Raw genomic sequence first — 24696 nt, forward strand, 5'->3', positions numbered from 1 at the left:
TGATGATGGCGATGATGAGATGTATATGTATGTATGGTCGTTTTGGTAGTAGTAGCAGTATTATTATATATTATATGCACTGTACAGAAATACTCACGAAAGCGCTCATGCACGCACTTCCTCTTTTCCTGCCGGATATCTCTAGGGACGCCTGTGGCGATGCGTGTACCCTAACTTTGTTGATGTAACCCCGAGGTGACAAAAGCACCAACTATGTTAAAATTTTTAAATTTATTTATATTTTAATATATACTCATTTTATAAATATCAATTACCATTTATAAAATATTAAATAAATTACCAGCAAAAGGTACGAATTTTATTTAATACAAAAACATTAATTTTGTCGAGTGCATTTGCTTGAAAATTAAAAAAGAGAAAAACCCTGGGTGCAAGATAATACTGAAATGTAAAAATATAAAAAAAAAAAAAAAAAAATGATATGGTGTAAAACGAGTATTGTTTTATATTTTAAAAATTTTTCTTTGTTATTATTATTATAATTATTTTAATGTTCTGAGAGTTAGTTCTCTAGGGATGATAAAGAGACTAAAATATTTTAAAACTTGAAATCAAAGGTTACACGGCGCTGTCATGGTTATAAATTGCAGTAGTATGTCACGGTATGTCATCCGACAGTATGCAGAGTGCGTGTTACACGAGATATTTTAAATATTTTAATTGTTTTATATTTACAAATGCCATTTTTTTATGTTAAAATTTATACAAAGTGATAAATTATTCTTTGATGCAGTGGCATTGACTAATTTTGTTTAACTTCTTGTTCCATTACGTGTTTTTAGGTTTAAAAAAATGTACAATCCATAAAATGAAAGTTAAATTTTACTCCGTGTGACTATTAAAAAAAATAAAAAAATGATGTATTCTCAAGATAATAATGATATACAATTAAAGTTTTAAACACTTGTTAAACTTTAATTGTACAAAGGATTTGTACTTGACCATAGAGTAGTAGGTAGTAGTAGGTAGTAGTCGGTTCTTGTGTAAGGAAGTTTATGCGGAAATACTTGAAGCAAGTTGATGAAATTCAGTGGCGAGAATGCAAACTTGTACTATAGACTACACTGAGCTAAAATAAAAGGAAAATAATAAGGAGGAGAATGAGGAGTAGAATAAGTAGTTTTAGGTAATAGATTATTGTTGCTGTTATTGTATATATAGTAATATAAAAAAGGGTTTAGTTAATAAATGAAAAGATTTTTTGTCGTTTGAGTCATTTTATATTGTTTCTTTGTTTATAGCCAAGCTCAATTAATTTTATCAGTTAATATTGTGATTATGATTAATTGTGTATCAACATAACGTTAAATTTTTCTCAAAGTGTCTGTCGTTTTGTTATCCAAGTAATGTTTAAGTATACATAAAGTAGACAAACTAAAGTTTTTCAAGTAGTTGCATAGTTTGTTGTATATTACTACTCGTGGCACGCAGGTACGCAGGCACGCAGACGTTGCTGACGTTGCTAACGTTGCGTGTCAGTAAAGTTACGTCAACGACATCGATAATAACTTTTGCAAATCTAATTTAACATTAGTTTTATAAATTTCACTAGCAAATAGTTTGTTAGTTTGTTAATTAAAATCTCTGTATCTATAAATAATAATTTATTTGTTTTTAAAAATTAAATTTATTTTGAGAAAGTGGTTTAAGTAGCTCTATATCTCTTCGATTTCTCAAGAGCTTGCTGCTTGCTTCTTGCTGTGGCTGACCGCAGCAACGTCTATATTACTAGTTTCTAGACTCTATCTATTATACATACATGTATATATGAGTACATATGTTCTAGTTAACTCTCCTTTGGAATTTTATAAAAAATAAAAATTGTATTACGAAAGTTTAAAAGTTCAAATGAATATTTAAAATTAATTTAAAAACTAGTTTGGAAAAAAAAAAAAAAAAAAAAAAAAAACATTTTGCATAAAAAATAAAATAAAGTTTAATGTTTTTTATGGTAATAATGTGGGACGGTTACAGCCAGTGAGTTTATTAAGATAATTCTTAAATTTTTAAATTAACTTTATTTTTATTTTTAATTTTGCGGGATAAGCGCTAGAGTAACGTTAAATAAAACAAAGTTGTTGGTTGTCGTTGTTGTAGTCGTTACTATGATAGTGCTTGTGACACACTATGCCAACACTAACATAGAAAAGGGAAGGAGTTTATTACGGTAAGATACGGAGGAATGGAACCAGAAGAGTCAGAGTCGAGTCTAAACTTTTATATTATATTAGCGTATTCAAGTTAAGTTACGTGTGTAATACGTGTAGTAATATTCCACCATCACCACCACCTAATATTATGAGAACAGCTCATGTATATTACTGCTTTAAAATTATGATTTTATATATACATATATACACATTTCATTCTACAGTTTTTATTATCCGAACAAAAACAGTTTCACTGTAAAAAAGTCGCGCCAAGTCCACGTTCATAAGACTATTAGGAAAAAAAAAATTTTTTTTTTCTTTACAAAAACATACAAAATAAAAAAATTAAAAAATCCAAGTAACCGATATGATTGTTTATGATTTTCGGAAATTAAAAAAAATTTTATTGTAAATTTAAAAATTAAAAAAAAAATTTTAGAACGTATTTAGTGTGCGTGGTTGCAAAATATTTTACTTTTGATAAAATTCGTAAAATCTATTTACTAGGACTTTAAAAAAATTGAAATACACAATGACGCACACCAAGTACGTTCTAAAATTTTTTTTTTTATTTTTAAATTTACAATAAAATTTTTAATTTCCGAAAATCATAAACAATCATATCGGTTACTGGATTTTTTAATTTTTTATTTTGTATGTTTGTAAAGAAAAAAATTTTTTTTTTCCTAATAGTCTTATGAACGTGGACTTGGCGCGACTTTTTACAGTGAAACTGTTTTTGTTCGGATTTTAGTATTTTGTAATTATAATGAAAATTTACAATTGATAACAACTTAAATCTCGTGTTGACTGCATTTTTTACTGCAAACTATCCCCTTGAAGCTACAGTTTATGTAGATGTAATTCCAGTGCACCCTGGCGGCCGTAAATGTAAGCTGTGAATTACTTTTTTTAACTGTAGTTGCTTATCTATAGGAGGATTACTACACATTTTTATTTTATCTAGTCTGTGGCACTGACCTTTCTCCATCAAAAAAAAGTCAGGATCGAAATTTGTGAGCGAGCTATAGTATGTGCTGATAAAATTTAATAATTTCAAGTAAATAAATTGTTATAAGTAAATATAATTAATTAATACGGTGAAATAAATTATGAATTACTGTTATGATAAACAAATTGGGTAAAAAAAGTACCGTAGAATTAAATAAAATTTCGCAGCCTCAAAAAACCGTTCTGCTTACAGTAAACATAGTCGGTAGTCTGGCGCTCCGTTTACAACGGATTTGAACGGAACTTGGCGCCAGATTCTACCGAATCTGTGAATCACATAATGAATATTTAATGCGCACTTGCTTTTTGCATTTTATTCTTCATTATATTTTTTCTTTCTTCCTTTTTTTTTCTAGCTTTATTCGTCTATTTTGTTTGAATTTTTTCTTTAATAAACTCCAGTGAGAATTTTTATTATTTTCATTTTCACTCAATAGATTTCATATATATGTATATATACATTTTTTTATCTTCAGAGAGACCTAGTTTCTATTGAATCGTTGTTTTAGTTTTCATTTTAAATAGGTCTTGTAAAAAAATTTCAATAAAGAATTTTAATGAAAAAAAAAAAAAAAAAAAAAAAAAAAGAATGAAATTACAGTTTGTACAAAAGAGCAAGAGTGTCCTACTTTTTTTTTCCTCAATTCATCGCATCAGGTAAAATTACTATTAAATTTTTTCTACTACCAAAGTTAAACTCATAAAATAATATTAAATTTTCATTACTAAAATTTATTATATGGCTATTTAACTTTATATACTAGATTTAAAGTTACAGCAAAAAGAACATTGACTTTTCCTTTACAGTAAAAAAACTTAGGCTCCATTATATTTTCACGTGACACCACAAAGTAAAGAATAAAAAATTATTTATTTATTTTTTTTTTTTTTTTTTTTTTTTTTATATTTTACGAGCCATCTCCTATTGACGTAGCACAACCAAGTGGAAAATCATGACAAAGATCTCTTTTATACATTTGTATACATATATATACAATTTTTTTAGTACATTTCATTCTTCAAGTCTATTTCACAGTCAGATTTCACGATAGCTTGATATATTTATATGAAACTATCGTTCGAGTAATAAAACAGATACAATAAAATAAAAAATAACAGCTTTGAACCTTTTGAAACGATAAAAAATAATATTTCATTTTAATTTCAGAAAATAATTAATTTTCAATATTATATGTGACTGTTGCATGCTTTATTTAAATAATATAAATTAATTTATATTTACTGACAGAACTATCACCAACATTGTATACAAAAGTATTGATTAATTTATTTTTCCAATTTATAAGTTTTTATAAAGCTGTCAAAATTTATATATTTTATTTTTATTTATTTATTGTACATTATATCATAACCGAGATTTTTATTTCATCCGTCTGAGACATGTATGAATTACTTCGGTGTTACTAACTACATGTTAAAATCTTTTATTATAAATATAAATACATTCAATTATTTTTTGACCTTTTGCGAGTTGTTACGGTTTATAAATATATACATTTTATACATTCCTGTCGTTGGGTACGTGATAAAATAGACAAATCAGTGTAGCGTAATTTTATATTTTTTTATTTTTTAAAATCAAAAGCCCATTTGCACACTTGCCATGTTTCATCATATATTTCTGTTTTATAACTGCGAAAAAAGTTGAATAACCTTTGAAATATAACGAATGAGTTAATGGTTATCGGGTTGTACAAATTGAGAGGTTTGTGATGTGACACTCTACTCTTCTCTCATAAACTCATCAATTTTCATCATTAAGCTCTTGAAAAATAAATTATATTGTGTATCTTTTCAATATTTATTTCTTTAAAAAAAAAAAAGGTGTTGAAAAAAAATACATGTGGGAAAGTCGTAGAGAAGATTCAATAGCAGGGAAGGAAGGAAGTACCCAAGCAATTCAATCAGAGTTTCGAGAGCAACTACCAGCTGAGACTCTGGCCGGTTTTAACAACTGTTTTTCACAGCTATTTTTCTTCTGATTTTTATATTCAATACTTAATACTTGAATTTATTTATTGTACACATACGTGTATATGTAGGGATAACTTTTTGGATGTCTGGGTTGTATTGCCCACGCACGTTTGCTCCTACTATCTGTCACGTTTTATAGTGCAAAATTCACTGGTGAAATGTATAAAATATATATAAAGTTTGGTGGTTGTGTGTACCCGTCCCGAAACTCTTGGATTTTCAACAACCAATATGGCGTGTGAGTTTGGTACATCGTCAGCTGAATTTATGTGTGGCACGTGTGCTCTCGCCGCGGGTCATCCAACCAGAAATAAAGAATAATATTCAAATAAATAAAAAAAATAATACTAAACGTTATTGTTCAAGTAAATTATAAAATTGTTTAATCTTTAAATATCGAGTAAACTTAATTTATTGATTTTGTTTCTTTCGGCAATCCAATCGAGTAGTATAAGTTTTTATTTGACTCCCTTACACTATTCTCTGTTGAATAAGAACGGTGTAGAAAGAAAGAGGTACTGAGGAAATTTTGTTTAGACATCTGTACATCTGTGTCTCTTGATTGACGCGTAGATTGTGTATTCGCGACACACACCTGAGTCTCTCCGTCTACAATATCTTTTCTTCTTCTTCTTCTTCTTCTTCTTCTTGCTATTCGCTTTCATTTTCAGTTAGATCTATCGGTTACTGAATAAAGTCACCTAGATCAAGAGAAAATAAAATATATCAAAGTATAGGGCACTTTTTTTTTTTTTTTTATTACATACAAAAGAAGCAATTACGTTGAAAAGGTATAAATATGTGTTTTTTTTTCCTTGTATTCTATTTTCAATTCTTAAAGTGTTAAAGTTCACAAGCATTGTGAAGGTATAAACGTATATGTGTTTTATTTTATTTTTTTTATGTTATACACTTTACGCTCAATTCGTGTGGGTTATCTCGACTCCAAGGTAACAACCACATGCTTCGGAAAGCGTCTCAATAATTCAAGGTATAGATTTTTAGTTAGGAAAAAAAAAAGTTTTTTTTATTTTTATTTTATTTTCTTTTCGTATTATTCTGTAGATTGTGAAGGCGTAGCAACAAATTCTCCGGGGAATGGTGTGTGTTTATCGGCTAGGTATTTCTTCAGATAGTGATGGATATACTTTGTTTGTATGCGTTTTACACTAGGTAATTTCATTTCTTTTAAGTGTTTTTGAAGGAAAAGAAAGAAAAAATATAAACCCAAAGTTTAATAAATAAAATATTACCTACAGGTCTACAGTTGAGAGCAATCGACTAAATATTAAATTACTTGTAGACGGTGAGAAATATTCTGTTGGTACATGTACTCCAATTATAGTGAATAAACAATGACTTTACCAGTTTAACTATTAAATATATAAATTTATTATTTTAACATTATGATGACGAAAGAAAGATAGAAAGAAAAATAATCAAGAAGATAAATAAATTAGAAAAAAAAATATATTTAAAATATGTGCTCTCTTATTCACCACAATGAAACGAGTCGCGCGTTCAATGTTGAACGTTGCGCTTTGGTATTTCCAATTTCACAGCGCATGGATTAACGAGACCCTAGGGCCATGGGCCGTGGATTGTGGATCGTGGGTCGTGGGTCGTAGGTGGATAAAGGTGGATAAAGGTGGATAAAGGTGGAGGTGAAAGTGGTATGGAGTGAGGATGAGTGTTGAGTTAGGACTATCTGGTCTCTGGTATATAGTTTTCTCTGTTGATATACTCTAATTCCTGGTACTACACCCCTTTAAACCTCTAAAGGTAAACGAGAAAAGGAGAAAAGGAGAAAAGGAGAAACGGAGAAAACCCAAATTTAGTATAATTATATCTTTCTCTTTTTGACTTTTATACGTATTATGGGTTACGGTACATTACCTGGGCTGCTGATTACCGACACTACTGAGTATGTCACCCCTTAGTCTCACTTTTAACGGACGTACTATCTTACTAAGTTAATTTCCTTAACTTTATTCCCCAAGCGAATATTCGTTCCTCTTAAAATTTATTTTCTCAACATTTATTTACATATTATTATTATTGTTTAAATAATTTTACAGAGCTGCACAAAAATGGAATTTATCGTCGAGTCCGCACAGACGACGACGATCAGGGGATGATAGTATTGGACCCGATGAACATCCTATATTTCCAAATGGCTACGCTGCTATTCTTAACAAGTCACCACCACCAGCACCACCAGCTTTTTTACGACGAATTGGGGTTAAAGAACTCACTGGTGTCGGCAAGGTAAATTTAATTTTTGTTTTAACGTAAAATATTTTAATGGGCTACTTTTAGTTTTCCGATAACTTTAAACGATTCTTATCGATTCGACGAGTTACTTATTGCATGATTTTGTTTCATCTTGATACAATAAATGTGAACCATAGACCGTAGGCCGTCGTATTAACCCAACGATAGATTTTATTTGGAGCGAGAACAACAAAGTAGAAAGAAGAAAAAAAGTTTAGATCAGGATTCTCAGTCTCGATATAGTATTGATTTAAATTATTTAATATATAATGATGATGATATTATATTTAGAAAGTCAATAAATTAATTGAGATAATTATTAAGCAATTAGTGGTTCGGATATTGATTAAACTAAAATGGCAAACTTTGGGATTGATAAAGGAAACTGGTATCGATGTGTATAGAGTAGAGAAAGGCCGTTGAGAACCTTTGAATCGAGAGTTGAATTTCCGTTCCGTATCCGGTTAAATTTAGTTGGTCCGATCACCATCGTGATATACTATATATACGATTCAGCTCCAATATTACTAGCTAAGACTATTTCATCCCAGATACCACCAGAATCCAGCAAAATCGAGTTTTCATCATTACTTTTATTTTCTCTTCTTCATCTTTTTTTTTTTTTTTTCCTTTTTCTAATTTACTTTTATCATTATTATTTTTATTTTCATAAGAATCATTGCAAGCTATACAACATAACAATTGTTTTGATAGATGTTTAATTGTTGAGTAAAATTAAATGAGATAAATATGCATAAAAGTGGTGTTTAACACGGAAAGTTAAAGGCAGTGGTCATAGTGGTTCGTTTGGTATTTACCAAAGTTTATTGAAATGTCCGGTTAAGTCTTATAGAACCCTAGTCATTAGGATACGGTCATAGTATATATAGTAGAATAGGGTGTTGAGAACACACAAGCTTACTGGTATAAATATATGTATAAAAGGAAAAGAGAATCTCAGCACAATCACATACCATTAGGTACCACTACTATTTTTTTTTTTCATTCTATCAATCGACATTGTTTAGGTAAAATATGCAATATAAATTGTCTTGGAATGTTTAATGATTTTTTATATTTAAATAATTGATAATTTAGTGTACTTAATGGTCGATAAATATTTTCTTTAAACTTTATTTAGTTTTATAAAAATAAAAAAAAAATTGTCATCTGACGTATTTTGATCATATCTTAAAAATGACCTATGTGTGTGCTCAGTGCAAAGTAATGTCTCCTTTATTGCTATCGCTATGTATACACATCTATAATTTAATATATTTTATGACACTCATTGCAAAAAATTTAAGCGTAAACAAACGTTTTTTGTTTTTTTTTTTTTTGTTTTTTTTATAAAAAATTTATATGAATTTATAAAGAGATATAATCAGAGTACATACGGACTTTATTATGTTTAAATTTTATTTATCAGTTAAAAAATATATCGAATAAATATTATACTATTCAAGGAGGTAGAGAAAAGTTTTTCTTTATTTTATTAAAAATCAATGTGGTATTCAATATTAATTAAAATCATACTCTGGTACTTGAATTAAAACTTTTGACACCAAAACTCCCGTAAACACATATATGTAATTAAGTTTGTTGGAATTTAAACATGGATAGACATTAAATCTTATAATATATAATTTAATAATTTTAAATATTATTAAATTACTTAAAATTGGAGAATAGTGAAGAAAACAAATTTGAATATGTATAATATATTTAAGTTAAATATTATTATGTATCATGGACAAATGTACGGTGTAACTTTAATAAATGTCGCTAATATTATATTGCATGGTCTGCAAGGGTACAAATCGCTTGTAACCGCAGACACAATGCTTAGTAATGGTCACCAACGGGTTTACATACTACTACCTATACACATAGTATAGTAGTATAATAGTATAATAGTTCGCGGACAGTATTCGTCGTGTATTCGTTATATTCCTTGACTTGCGTATTCAGCACCATTAAATTCCATTTACTCTTGGCTCTATTAGAACAAATGAGTTTGATTAATCATTTTCATTCAATTTATATTTTTTTCAATCCAAAAAATCTTTATTGTTTTAATTCTTTTAAATATATATATATATATAGAGTTTCAATAAAGTATTATATGTAATTATATGTATATATAGTATTTATTAGTCGAGAGACATTAAGTACAAAGCTTAGCTTACTCTTTTTGGAGTACACTCGAGTGAGAGCTTTTAAGGATTCATGCCGCGGGATCTCACATTCCCTTTGAATTTCACGCTTTACAGCACGTCCTTTCGAAACTCCTGTATATATACATATACACCTATTCCTATATTTATATTTATATGGATAAGGTCCTGAAGTTTATTACCAGACTCACCCTTTTTACTCAACTCTTCTGTACAGAGATCTAGTGTAACCTAGCTCTTACTTTACTGGCGATGCAACAAAAACTAGTGAGTTTAACATATACGGTAGTTCAGTGTCTCCTTCGAGGGATAAAATATACACAAGAACCAAGCTTTCATCCATACCACCTCTCGTCCTGTTCGAGACAACGACAACGGCAAAGGGTATACACTAGAATACACTAAAGTACACGAGTAATCTTGTGTCGATGCATAATGCGATCGTAGAGACACTCGTAACTCTCACCATTCTATTGACTATATTGATTATATTATTGACAATTCACAAAGTAAATCTCTTACACTTGCCCAAATTTATTTTTTCCACATTATTAACAGCATGTATTTTTTTTTTTTTTTTTAACAATTAAAATACCAACAGCCCAAACCACTCGCAATCATAATAATATAAAAAATTATAGTGGTTGTAATTACAAAAGTAATTATCGTAGAATATCATCCAGTGGAAGATAAAAGTAAAAACAAAAGATAAAAATAGTATATAATAGTGTTAAAGAGATGTGTGTAAAAACAAGCTGCTTTAAATGCGTGAATTCTGATCGTTAAAGGTTTTTAGTTTTATATACATAAAATTCACAATCGTCCAGCCCCAGTAGTTTCTGTTGATTCAAGTGGGCACGTGATAAAAATGACAATGATGAGTTAATGCAATAACAGTGTACCCTCAAACCCTCAAAACTCTAGTTTGTATATATATATACATATGAATATAGTATAGGTATATTTATGTATATATAGGTGTGTGTCTGTCTGATGGTGGAGCGTTTCGCAATTCGTCGGGTGACCCCGGAGGCAACAACGTGCCAGATTCAACGTCAATGGTGTGGGGTAGTATTCTCTGTACGCCCGTTATACTCTTGCTATATCTATATGTATATATATATATATGTATGGTATTTGGTCCTAGTTTGTGCTTTGCTGCTAGGACAAAAGATGTAGTGTGGGTTACTTCCCTATATACACAAATACACAGAAAGAGCAAGTGCAAGTGCAAGAGGTATTTTGTTTTTTAGAAAGAGCTTACGAGTAATACAAAAAACGCCGAAATGCCACAGGGAATTATCTTCATTTTATAATAAAATATATTAGTGTAAATTACTTAATTGGCATTAGCTTATTCTGGTAATAGTAATGATAGAAATTCAAACTTTCTTTCCACTCAGATTTTTTTTTTGTTTCTTCCCGGGTATTTACAGTATACATTCTCTCTCACACAATACAATACAAAGCACACAATCACAGTAAGCTCTCACTAGTCACCCTTAACAAATACTTTTTGTCGATATATCTGTAAATCGGTTGGCTAAAACCATTAATTTCATTTTATCGTAGTGTGTCTGGGATTTGAATCGTTGGATCGTTGAATCGGCCAGCTGGTAATGCGTTTTAAATGTAAAACAGGTTGAAAAATAGGCCTTAGGCTTATATAAGACTTATTTTTAACAACTACCACTGAACCAGTACACATATAAGAAATAAGACCAAGAAATAGCGCAGGAAAGCGACAACCATAGAAAAAGCTCTCTCAAGAGAGAAATATTTAACTAAAACTTTTTGGTTCACTCAATTATTAACACTCGATGAATAGATTAATATTTGAATAATTAAACATTTGTACAGTTTATGAGTTACTTTTTGTTTAAATTAATATAGAATTGATGGTTGTATACTATTGCAAGTAGTTAGTGGCTCCCGACATCCCACAAGAGGTCAGCTGTTACTGAATTAATTATCAAATGGATAATTATATACCTATTATATAACTATATACCTATCTATCTATATATACTTATAATATTTGCTTATACCAATTAACTCACCAAACTACCAAACATTAAATCCTATATAGGATACGCAGTTGTGTACAATATGCATATATTTTTACATAATTAATTTATTTATTCCACTCAACAATTCGTTTATGAAAGTAATAATTTTCAAAAAAATTTCCTTTATTTTATTTCAATTTAACCGACCTAATATATAATATGTTATAAAAAAAACATAAAGATTAATAATACGAAAGAGAAAGAAAAAACAATGGGTTAAAAAATATTATACTTATACATACAAAAGAGAAGTAGACCTTGATAAAGTAATAAACGAGTACTATTAATTAACCAGATTAAACTCTGAGTGGATACCATTAGTTTTAGATATACTTACTTTATTATTATTATTACTTTTCACAATCCAGTTACAAATAAATTTTAAAGATAAAACAACTGTTTTTTTTTTTTTTTTTTTGTTTTGTTTTATAAATAACACGTAATTGTATTTCATCCAATATATACACTTAATCTTCTTCACAATCCTTCAATCTGTCAATTAAATTATTTATTTTATTTACTCTATCCATCTTTAGCTACATATATTTTCCATTACAGTTTTAAATTATATTATTTAATTGATTTTAGTTAAATAATATTGATCAACTATAAAATAACTTTTGTTGTGTATTTTATTTAAAAACATTTTAAACTGATATATGATTTACCATATTGGAAGCTTAGTAATAAGCAAGCCCCAAAGTCTAGACTTTTCAAAGTTGTATACAATATGTATTGAAACCTTTTGCAAGTTCTAGTTGAGCTTTATCATCAATATACATACAAATTACATTGGTTCCTTATTCATACGTCAACGATACAGTAATCTTTGAAATGACGTAGACGGAAACTGTCTTATTTTATTTATACTTTAAATAGAAACTCAATTTTTCAATAATAATATTCACAGCGTATTATTCAAAAACTTGCATTGTCCATCAGACTTATGAACGTATTTAAATAAAAAAAAAAAAAAAAAAAAAAAAAAAAAAAATTTTTTATTAAAATATGTAAATTGAGTATAAATATAAATAAAAAAGGATTGTGTTTTTGAAAATAATGGGATCTAAAGTTTGAGTAGGGTGTTAGCTTGATAAAACTTTTAAAAAGTGTTTCGATTACTTAATCTCTAACCCCTGAGGCGGGTAAAATAGGTGGTGGGTAAAACGGGTAAAACGGGTGACTATAGGGCCTCAGCCATACTGGTGTCGTCCCAAGAGAATGTGGAACCAGGGTTAAGCGCGTCCAATATAACTCTCTAGCTTTCTAGGATTAGCGGCTAAAATATTTTACCGTGTATATAATTAACTTGGAATGACGTACTTTTTTTCATTTTTTTTTTTTTTTATCATTCTTCAGCAATATTATTTTAGCAAAAGAATTCAACTCCCTTCACCTCTAGATAAGGATGTCATTAGGAAAAAGAAAAAAGAAAAAGTAATTTTATATTAAATACCACCGAGTTTTTAATTAAACGAGGTATAATATTGCGATTTTTATCGAACATTCCAGCAAAATGATACATTAATTAAACTGCTCTTAGTGAATAAAAATTTTTTTTAAGCAAAAAAATACTTTGTTCAATTCCTTTGTTCTTTAATAGTAGTTTAATAATAATAATAATAATAATAATAATAACAACAGTATCATTTTAAATTATGTACCTCCATCAATAAAATGAAATTTATTGTAAATTTATATGATATTAATTGACATGAGATATAAAAGTATATTATTAAAAAGTAAAAACAATACAAATCCCTGAAGACGGTTGGATGAGAAGAAAGAGAAACAAAAGAGATAGGTGAGGAGGAAAAGAGCTAAAGAATACCTGACCCATTTAGCAATTTCATCAACCCTCATCCTTCGTCCCTCGTTTCTCGCTTCTTTCCTTCTTCCCTTCTTCCCTTCTTACTGTTTATCCCCCAGGAGTATAGCAACGTCCATCAAACGTCTTGTTATCTAGCAAGGACTTGGCGTTTGCTGCAATATCTACTTTTATACTCTTCATTTTTCCAGTTTATTTTTTATTTTATTTTATTTTTAAAAAATTAACTAAATAATTTTATGACATTCTGCCATCATAACTTTTAATATTCAACATCAACGTCATTTTCTTTTTTATTTATTTACTGTCTTTTTAATAGTAATTAGTATAGTTAAATATCAGTTTACAGAGGATAATTATTGAAAAGTTTGATATCTAATTAGAATCAAGTAAAAAAGCATCACGTTATTATAATTATAAAATAGTTCAATTTTTAATTTCGGTTAGTTTTTTACGACTTGAAATATTCGCTTTGTTGGAAATTTCAAGAAAAGTATATATAATAATGAATATAATAATATATAACTCTATATATATGGTATGTATACTATGTATATATTTTTACCGGCATACTTGTGTCTACCGTAGCAGTCTGCTGCTGGATGGTTGGATGTTTGGATGGTTGGATGGTTGAAAAGTAGAGACTCACCATCAGTACCGTATTATGAGTTGAGCCGGCTACTGCTGAATTTTTAATGGCTACAAGCTTAATTGTACTTTGAATTCACTGGCTGGAAATGAAACTGAGAATATTATATAGATATACGTATAAATCATTTATAATTCATCGGTGAATATTTCGTTATACATGAAATGTACCATGAGATAAGTAATAAATTTTTTCAAATAGTATATACATATATTAATAACTACTCTTTTTTTCTTTCAGTGTAATTTTATTCCATTTGATTAAAAAAGCTTTCACTTTAGTGTTTTTAATTCAAAGCTAACAACTTGAATAATAAAAGAGAAAAAAAATGAAATTTAACAGAAACGTATTTGAGCTTTTGAGCTTATTCCAAGTTGGGAAATGACTATATAAAAGTGACCTTCGAGCTTCAGAGCTATGAGAGTTATGAGAGTTATGAGAGCTATGAGAGCTTGATAGCCTCAGGGTAGACCAAAGAAGATAGAGAGAGACCAAGACTTTTGCAAAAGGATAGGGAGTGAATTTTATAGTTGTACCCTCAGGTGCTATTCTTGGTTGGTAACCCTTTTTGGATAATATACTTCAACGATACCCACGAGAGACTTGTTGTTGTCTTATATAGTTATATTATTATAATTATAAATAATAAATAACTAAAATATTGCAACTGTTGCATATTTTTAACACAAAAGTAATAACTTGTTAATTTTTGAATAAAATCATATATAAAAGTAATTTTTCATTTAAATGGTCATTGAAAAATATACATATAAAACGGATAAAGGGTGTCTATATAGATAGTTGGCATAGTCAGTATAGTCGGCAAAGGTGGTGATAGTTGATGGGCGAAGAGACGTCGTTAAACTAAATGTTTAATTTGAAAAGCCAGACGAGTAGAGACAGTAGAGGAGACAGTAGTGCAGAGAAAAGATAAAAGATAAAATATAAAAGATAAAAGAGATAGGTGGTACACCGGGTGTAGATAGACTAGATAGAGAGAGCTACTCTATCTCTATCCAGCCTACTATTACTATCTACTATTATATATATATATATATATATTTATATGTTGAACTGATGGTAGTTACTACAAAGCATTGCTGGTATTCGGCTTTGTTATTTTGCGGGCAGTGTACCGATTCCATTTCGCTGTCTCTCGTCTCTCTGTACCCTCTTTACCCTCTTTACCCTCTTTACCCTTTTTACCCTCTTTACCCTCTATACCCTCTGTACACACCAAATCACTGACTTCTCTGACACACTACAGGCTTTACTCTACATTCTATCAGACTATATATTTATAGACTTACATACTTATTGAGATGATATATTTTAGAGAATTCTGTACCAGTGAATTATCATTTACTCGTTAATTAATTCTATTATTATTGTTGTTATTTAATTTGCTGTCCTTCAAAAGGTATTGAAATTCAACATTTATGTAGAGAGATTAATTTACTTTGAAACATAATGCGTTACGTGTTACGTAGTATTATGGAATCCAATAGCCTTTCAAACAAGACAAATTATTGGTATTAAATGTCTAGTCTTGTTCAAATTACAAATTATAAATTATAAATGTACAAACGATAATTTTTTAAATTTATTTCTTTTTTTTACCATCAGTAAATTTAATATTCAGCATTATTTATAGTATTTAGTATTGTGTGTATGTGTTATTTGTAAACATGATGGTTGGTCGGTCGGGTGGTCAGAGGTCTATATACTGGGTTTGTAGGAATTAATTGAAACGCGAAATACCCATGTCAGTGTGAGCTCTACTATACCAGTAGAGACAGGATGAGTTGTAGTTTGTAGTAGTCATATCAGAGAGAAAAGAGAAAAAAGAGGTTGACTCGTGAATTCGACACAATATAAGCATTCTATTCTATTGTTTTGCATATCCATATATATTAAATTTATTTAAGTATATGTAAAATATACAATACGCTTTGTTAAGGATGATCTTTCGTGTAATAGTAGGAGAATCACAAATTAAATATTATAATCTCAACTTTATTACCCTTAAATTTTCAAAGATATATCGAGCTACTGTTTATTATAGTATGTTTTTTACAGTCATATTGTCGGTTCTAAATAATGTTTGTTGACTGACAGACAAATGGACGAATGCACTTAACAAATTGATTTTATTTTTTATTCTCTACTTTTTAAATTTTTTTTATTTTTATCCAAACTTTATTTTTTTTCAATATCTTTTTTAATATTTAATTAATTAGTATAGAAATTATTGAGTTGTTGTTGAATCAACTAGTTACCGCAATAATTCAATTAATCTCTTTGATAGAAACATCATTTACATAATGATGCTTTCAAATTTAATACAAATAACCATTGATAAATAGTTATCAGTCTGTTATCAAGTATTTAGTTAGCATATAGTAGATAATATACCTAATATATTTATATAATGATAGGATGATACCATGATACGATGATGGTACATCCATTAAACAGATATGGTGATAATTAATATGTTGTTATCATCAATATATATATACATAATGTTTAGCTTACATTAAATTTTAATTTTGGTTATTTTAGGATTTGCAAAATGAAGAATAATTAATTAATCAAGATTACACATCGATCATAATGATTAGTATGTGCATTATAATATAGTTGAAAGCACTAATGAATAAATGAATAAATAATTAACAGATTGATTCGATTAGTGTTAAGCTAATTAATATAGACGAGTTTTATTATTGATATAAAAGTGATTTATAGATTGGTAAGATTGGCAACTGTCCAAAAAAATTAATAAAAATAATTTTTTTTATTGTTGTTCATTCGTAAGATAAGTCAAGCATATAAAGCAGTAGTAAAAGCAATAATATTTTCATATTTTAAACGATTAAGTGGTAAAATTGAATTGCCATTCCACACTCCATCGAACTATCTAGCTGGATGCTTCTGTTGGCATTGAGCCACAAAAATAAAAATAATAAAAAATATAACATAACCCACCGGGCGTCGCGACGTTCCACAGCCAATTGTATATAATCGTACAATTGTATACAATCGTGCAATTCGTTTTAAAGAATAATATCCTAAAAGTGCCAATCAATAAATATTTAAAACACTTTGTAATTAATATTTTATTTAATTATTGATAAAAGTATTTAATTTCTATAAAGTTTATCTTTTTAGTAAATAATATTCTTGAAAAGTATAGAATAATCAGATTGCGAACTATAAGATTGAATGTAAATTAATAATGCTGTGAAAGATTAAACTAATTAAAAATCCATTATCAAAATGAAATCTAGCAATGTAGTCACAGTCACGAATTTCTCGTATAATATTTTTACCCACCAGTAATTGTATTGATTTTTATCGAGAACTTTAAAGCTTTATAAATGATATTATTTATTTACTTAGTTTAATAATAGTTGATAGAAAGAAAAAAATTATTGATTGCTTATTATTAAAATTTAAATTGTTTATATTAGTTAAGAAATAATAATAACTGATTATTGAATAGATGAATTTATTATAAAATTAATTAATTTGATGAATACCGGAGATCATCGACCTGACCGAGTTTATTTTCCGGCTGAATATGCATCGATCGTAGTTAGTAACCGCGACCATTTATACCATTTATAGAATATATACAATATGATTTGGAATTGTTCTGTCACAGAGCTACATTATAAAGTAGTTAACCCAGTATACTATCAACTATTAACTATAGTTGTGTATTTTTATCATTTAAAATCTATGTCGATCATTTACATATTTTTTTTTTTAATCGTTTTTTTGATCGTGCTAATAGAAACGATTGCTTGGACGGAATAGGATATTCCAAGTACCTTCTATGTCTGTATAACTATAGTCGTATCACATAGATACACATATCTATCCGTGTGAAGCTTTTGTATACGTATTAAATATATATATATGTATGTATCTAGATCGCCAGATCTCGAGAGCATATCTAGTTCGAGGGACTTTGAATGATGGACACATTGCTGTAATATGCATAAACCAAGTCTAGAACATGGAAATCCTCTTTGCAATGTACACACATCTATCCGTAAACATACAACACACATACACCCACATACTCAAATTTATTAATCATTTATAATAATGATAATAATTTTATTGTGCTTACGTATGGTTTTTTTTAGGTGTGTTTATAATTGGATCTTACTGTTGTAAAATAATTATTAAGTAAAGGGTGATATCCCTCCACATCAAGTAGAGTAGCTCGATTACTGACAGACAGCTGGATCTTGGTTAATAGACTACTGAATAAAGTCATCTCTAGTCTTTTTAAATTATTTTTTTTTAATCTTTTATCAATATAAAAGCTTTCAATACTATATATTATAATCTTTATACATGTCCATCAACGTTAGTATAATATTACATTATCATATTATCGAATTAAAGTATATATCAATATTATGATAAAGCATATCAATAAATTAAACGTCTGTGACAATATCTCTCTATTACTGATTGTATTTGTTCCAATAGTAATAAATCAAAAATTTTCGCGTAAACATTTTATATTCTAAAATACTCGACTTTTCATTAATTTTTTTTTTTCGATTATGCTACAAAGAAAAATATCAAGATATCTATTCGGATACAACAGTTTTGTAGTTTTGTAGTTTTGTAGCTCAAATACAAACCTATGACAAAGCTGTAGTGCCACAAGTATAGAAATGATAAAAAAGAAAAAAAAAAAAAAAACTAAAAAGATATGTACCAGTGTACTAGTGTGTACAACTCCTATCCCCTCATACCACGTCAGTAACATTGGACTGCAAAGACGTCGAGAACGTTTCTCTGCTTCTGACAATCTAACTTTACTCCTTTTTTTTATTTTATTTTTTTTTTCTATTTTTCTACAGTACACTGGTCTTTGAAAAACTTTAAGAATGGAAAGCATCGTCAGAGTTTTCACAAAACGTCCTAACTTGTTGTGACTATCGACAAAACGTCCGCTGATGTATGTATATTATACATACAATATAACAGTAAGATCGATAAATAGAAATACCAATAGCTTAATGCTTTTTTTTTATTATAAAATATCAAAATCAGTCTGTAGGTCTTATTGTATACAACGTAGGTTTAGAAGAGGATATATTCTATGTGGATGAGTTTATGCTTTAACTCTACTCGGGGGTCTTACAGTCAAGCTACTGATACTAATACTAATACTAATACTAATGGTAATACTAATACAGAGATTATTTAATGTATATGTATACGATTCGATGAGAAATTATCATTAAGCTCCGCGGTAGTAGCTGCGCTTGCGTATATTCAGAACCTCTACTTGTTTAGCCTGTGTAAGAGACAATTTACGAGACTGAACTCGTATTCTATCCTCTATCGTATGGTATTCGCGAGTAGGGGGTCTCTGAGCTAATCCACCGGCAACGAGCGTTCTCTCGTTCGCGGCAAACTCGTGACTTTGGCTCTTCCCTTTGTCACGAATCGAGTTTAATCCTATACATTCTACTAGCACGCCTAGATATATACGGGACATACCTACAAACTTCCATTTTCACTCTCTCTCTCTCTCTCTCTCTTACTTGCAATTTCTATTCACATACATATATTAATATTTATACACACATGTATCTGTGGTATAACATAACACAGGATTTTCGAGTTTACGAATGTTATTTACAATCATAAAAAAACAAAATTATTTTTATTGAAATAGATAATCTGTGAACTAAATTTTGAAGAAATATTTTAGTTATTTTAGGAGGGTCGAGCCACCCTTTTATTGAGTTAACACGAGGACGTACCAGTGTACCAGTGTGTATATCCAAAATTTCGAGCGATTTTTCATTTACACAAAACTTTTGGTTTTAGTTTTTTTTTTTTTACCATCAACGTAATTGAGTGCGTACAGCAGGGAGTAAAAATAGGGATAGGGATACGATGAGATGCTGAAAAGCTACGAAAAATATACGAACAAGTTATGGTATTCTTGTACATATATATATATATATATGTATATATAAGTTGAGGGTTGAGGGTTGAGTTGTTATAAATGATGTTAAATGCTCGATCTACTGCCAGGAGTCTACGTTTTAAATTCAAACCCAATCGTCAATAAGTGTCGGAAAATGATGTACTGCTTTTTTTTCCTCCGTAATACATTTTTTTTTAAATATTTAATTAAAAAAGTAATTTAGAAAAATAACATTTTTTTAATTTCCCAAGAATTTAATATATTTTAAACCGATAAACATTTTAACGATTGAATATTTCAACAATGTTGAAAATTTTTTAATAAAAAAAATTAAATTGTTTTTATATTTTATCGATCGATGAGGTATTTTTATTTAGTTTATTAAAAAAAATGAACGGATGGTTATTCAACATCAAAGGAACTATACTGTTGGAGTACGACATTTATATCATTGTTGATAGTATTGTCAAAGTTTTATATATCAATTTGATTTCTGAATCACTGGATAAATATTTTAAAAAACTTTAAAACTTTTTCATGATAAAATAATAAACCGTATGTCTCGTCACATCCGTTTCTAATAAAAGATATGTGAATTTTATCAAATTTTATGAATTGATACGCTTATATAAATAATAATAATAATGATTATGAAATTAATATTTTACAAATATTAAAAAAGTCTGAATAGTAAAAGTTTAAAGGGTATACCTAATATATATATATATATATATATATATATGTATATAGTACTATTGTCATCATAACCCGATAATTCTCCTACAGCTGTCGCAACAAACGTCCAAAAGAGCCGCTCGGAAACTCATCTTCTAGGAAAACTGTTGTAACTTTGCCGATGATAAATCCCACCTGTCGTTCAGGAGCAACCTACCAATCTTCCATCGTCTTATACTTTATTATACTCTTATACAAGTTATATATATTATATATGCCATTCACATTTCTCAAAATAAAGTAGATATATCCTTAAAAAACATTTTTTATCGTTTTACTTTTTATTTATAAAATTTAAAAAAATAAAAATAATATTTTTTTGGATTGCAAGAGACTATTATGAATATAATAATTATATCCTGATGGAAGCTTGTTAAAACTTGATCTCTCTAATAATCCCTCCGAAAACTTTTGATAGATCCACGTCAAGACACACGTCTGTAATACTCTGACTGCTTAACGAGACAGTTGATAAGACTTTTGATCTATATAATAATCATAGATATCCAAAAATTTATATGCAGCATTATAACTTGTGTAACCAATACGAAAAAGAAAAAAAAAAGAAATATTAGAAGGTAGAAGATGAGATCTACAGCAAAAGATACATACTAATATAATATAAAATGGATAGATAAGAGATAACCCCTGAAAAATAAAGACGATAGCATATTTTTGTTGTAAATTTGTCATGAGTCATGAGTCATGGATATCTTGTAAACGGGATCTACCCTGCTTCTACATCGTGTACTTACATCATCTTAACTCACTGTTTTAATTCTTCAATTCTCTTTTCCTAAATTTTTGCTTATTTATTCTAATTTTATAACCGTGTTTTCATAGTTTACGTTATTGTTGTTTATCCAACTATAAATAAATTTTTAAACTAAACACTTGATAAAAAAAAATGATTTTTTTATTTAATTTCAAATGCCCCTAAAATATTAAATAAATAACAAAATTTTAGTCTGTCTGTAACACCCGGTGCGCATGCACTACTTACTTATCTACTCCGTAAACTCTATGTGAAATTGTGGAGCATCTTAAAGAATTATATATCTTACTAAATATCCACACGAATAAAAAGTTTCTCTATTTATTATTTTATACGACAAAACAATAGAATAATTTATGCATTTTTTCTCTTAAAAAATAAAAGTAAATAAATACCAAAACTACGGTGCTTTTTTAAATAATCATATGTAATAATTATAATTAATTATCAGCAACGGAATTACCGAAAGGGTTTTCAAGTGAAAGTATATTATGCTTAGGTTTTTTGTTCTCATTCGTTGTGAATATATTGCATACACTAAAACTTTTTAATTTATAATACAACCACTGGTATTAAATATAAATTAACTCACGCACTATATAATGAACATGTAAGTTAATTTACCAAAAATATTAAAAAAGCAATCATGATTTATAAAAAATTAATAAATAAACTCGATGTTATTTTTTGTTCTTTACTGTGACTATAGGTAGATAAAGTATAAAAAAAATAATAAAGGTGAAAGACTCACAAGTACCGTAGCTATCCAATGAACCTCATGAATATGCAACTGTACCGAGATGATGATGGTCAGACACTGAGGAAAAAATATTAAAATATAAAAAAGACAACTTCTATATCCCTATCGCTATTCAGATAGGGGTATGAATATGTTAAACGTCAAATATTAAAATTAAAAAGTATATAATACTATTATTATTATTATTATTATTATTATTATTATTATAGTTGTTGTTGTATGTTGTGTTATTTTAACTCGTGTAAAATTATTTTAATTTATCAAAAATTTTTTAACCATTGCACCAATGAAAAAAAGGATAAGTAAAAGAAAAGAAAATGAATTCCCGTTACTGCGTGACAAGATGCAATAAAAAGGAGCATACAATTATTATCCTTTACGTAAAACTTAATGGTATACTTTATACTACCGTGTTTAACAGTAAACCTTCTTTTTTTTGTTTCATTATTTTTTATTTTTATTTTTTTACAGCTCTGAATAAATGTCACAAATATATATATATATATATATACGTATATATGAACGAGCATATGCTGCACGCGAAAAAATAATTAAACATTTATCCCGGTTATAACCAGTAATAAATAATTTATTTTTATTGTTAATTATATTTACCGAAAATTAATAAATAGTAAATTATTTTTTTTTTTTCATTATAATATCAAAGATTGAAGCATATTTTATGTCGTTTTAGTTTTTTGGATGGTATTGGTATTGATAGGGAGAGCAATCATCCGTGGCTTATTTCTGGATAAGAGTAAGATTTAAATATGGATACCTACGCGGGTTTTTGACTAGATGTCAGCAATTTATAGTTATATAACTTTCAGTTGCGTGATATACTATATGAATATGAATAGTAATATCTATCTATCTATATATAGTACGTGATAACTTGGTGTTAAACTATCTAGGATTACGCGTTATGATTCAAATATCCTCCAAATGAAATGTCTAATACTTGTACTTATATATTCTATACAATTTATCATTTGTGACTATAAATTAATAATAAAAATTTAATTTATTTTTAATGTGAATTATGACCAGAGGTCTCTTTTTTATAGTCTGATATTTATCTTTATTGTTTTCAACAACCACTCAAGAAATTCTTTCTTATTTTTTTATAAGGTGACTCTTGTTCATGAAAATAACAAATTACATTTGAGTGGAAAAAAATTATTTCACTATCAGCTAAATTTACAATTTGTTTTATCTTTAATCACATCTATTTTACTTGATTTGTATAAATCATATCAATAGAATGGATCTTATATTATAAATTTAGAAAAATTACTATTTAGATTATTCAAATGGTTTATCGAATCAAGATAAATAATAAAAGTACGTAGAAATCCACAAAAAAGCACATTAACTGTTATATGTATTACAGACACGAATATATATATATATACATATAAATCCGGAGGTGTTGCAATTTATTTATTTCTTAGCTTCTCTATTTATTATTTTTTTATATTTTTTGCTACCCCAAATAAAGCTGGATAGGCATCATGCTGGATAATTGATGGGGGTAATAATTTACCTTGTTCCAAGATTCATTTTTCCACTGGGTTAGACTCTTGTAATCCGGGTGTTAAAGTGTTGGGATCCTAAATGACCTCGTGTCGACTTTTTACTTAAATATATTTATTATCATTATTATTATTGTAATACGGACAATTTAAAAATTTTTATTTTATTATTTCATTTGTTTAATTAAAGTATTAATTTTTAATTGGCTTTAAAATAACTCAACACTAAATAAAAATAAATAAAAAAATAAAACACCTACTTACAGTACTATTATAATAATATTAAACAGCTATTACAACGTCACATTATTGTTTTAAAGTCTATGACATGGAAAGAAAAGGGGTTTATACATTAGGGATTGCTATATATAAAAATAATAACAATATATGTAATGTAGTAGTAGCGTGAGACACGCTGGTACTTACTGTTGTTACTTCTGGTATTGCCGCTACATACCGTTAACTTGACTATATCACATATACTCACACAATTAAATTCATTGACTGACAAGCCCTTTTACTACACCGTTTATTTAACTTTATACTAAAAATATATTACTATTTCTGTTGTAATATTAATTAAGTAAAACGTTTAATGATAAATGATAACAATTTAAAGATTTATACATATGAATAGCAAAGTAAACATTCGCGAAATTATTCAATAATTTAATTGCTTTGCATAAATTTTTTACATCATCATCATTATAATAATAATAATGGTAGATTTTTTTTTTTATTTT

General features: G+C 28.1%; 1 protein-coding gene and 1 long non-coding RNA gene across 6 annotated transcripts in view; one reads left to right on the forward strand and one right to left on the reverse strand.

Moving 5' to 3' along the window:
- LOC123270262 overlaps nt 1–24696 on the forward strand; it is an 87655-nt gene that overhangs the window by 49467 nt on the left and 13492 nt on the right. For all 4 annotated transcript variants that reach the window (XM_044736242.1, XM_044736244.1, XM_044736243.1 and 1 more), the window contains exon 6: nt 7256–7445. In XM_044736242.1, the coding sequence (XP_044592177.1) occupies nt 7256–7445 (190 nt within the window). The remainder of the gene's footprint in view (nt 1–7255; nt 7446–24696) is intronic.
- On the reverse strand, nt 13419–22472 carry LOC123270263. 2 transcript variants are annotated; one of them, XR_006510555.1, is made up of 3 exons: nt 22410–22472; nt 14091–14256; nt 13419–13680 (listed from the first exon to the last, which is right to left on the reverse strand). It is a non-coding gene; the product is annotated as an uncharacterized LOC123270263 (long non-coding RNA). The 2 variants fall into 2 exon arrangements; XR_006510554.1 differs by having other exon boundaries at nt 14091–14268; nt 22410–22467.

The sequence above is a fragment of the Cotesia glomerata genome, linkage group LG8, assembly GCF_020080835.1.
Source record: "Cotesia glomerata isolate CgM1 linkage group LG8, MPM_Cglom_v2.3, whole genome shotgun sequence".
NCBI classification, from domain to species: Eukaryota; Metazoa; Arthropoda; class Insecta; order Hymenoptera; family Braconidae; genus Cotesia; species Cotesia glomerata.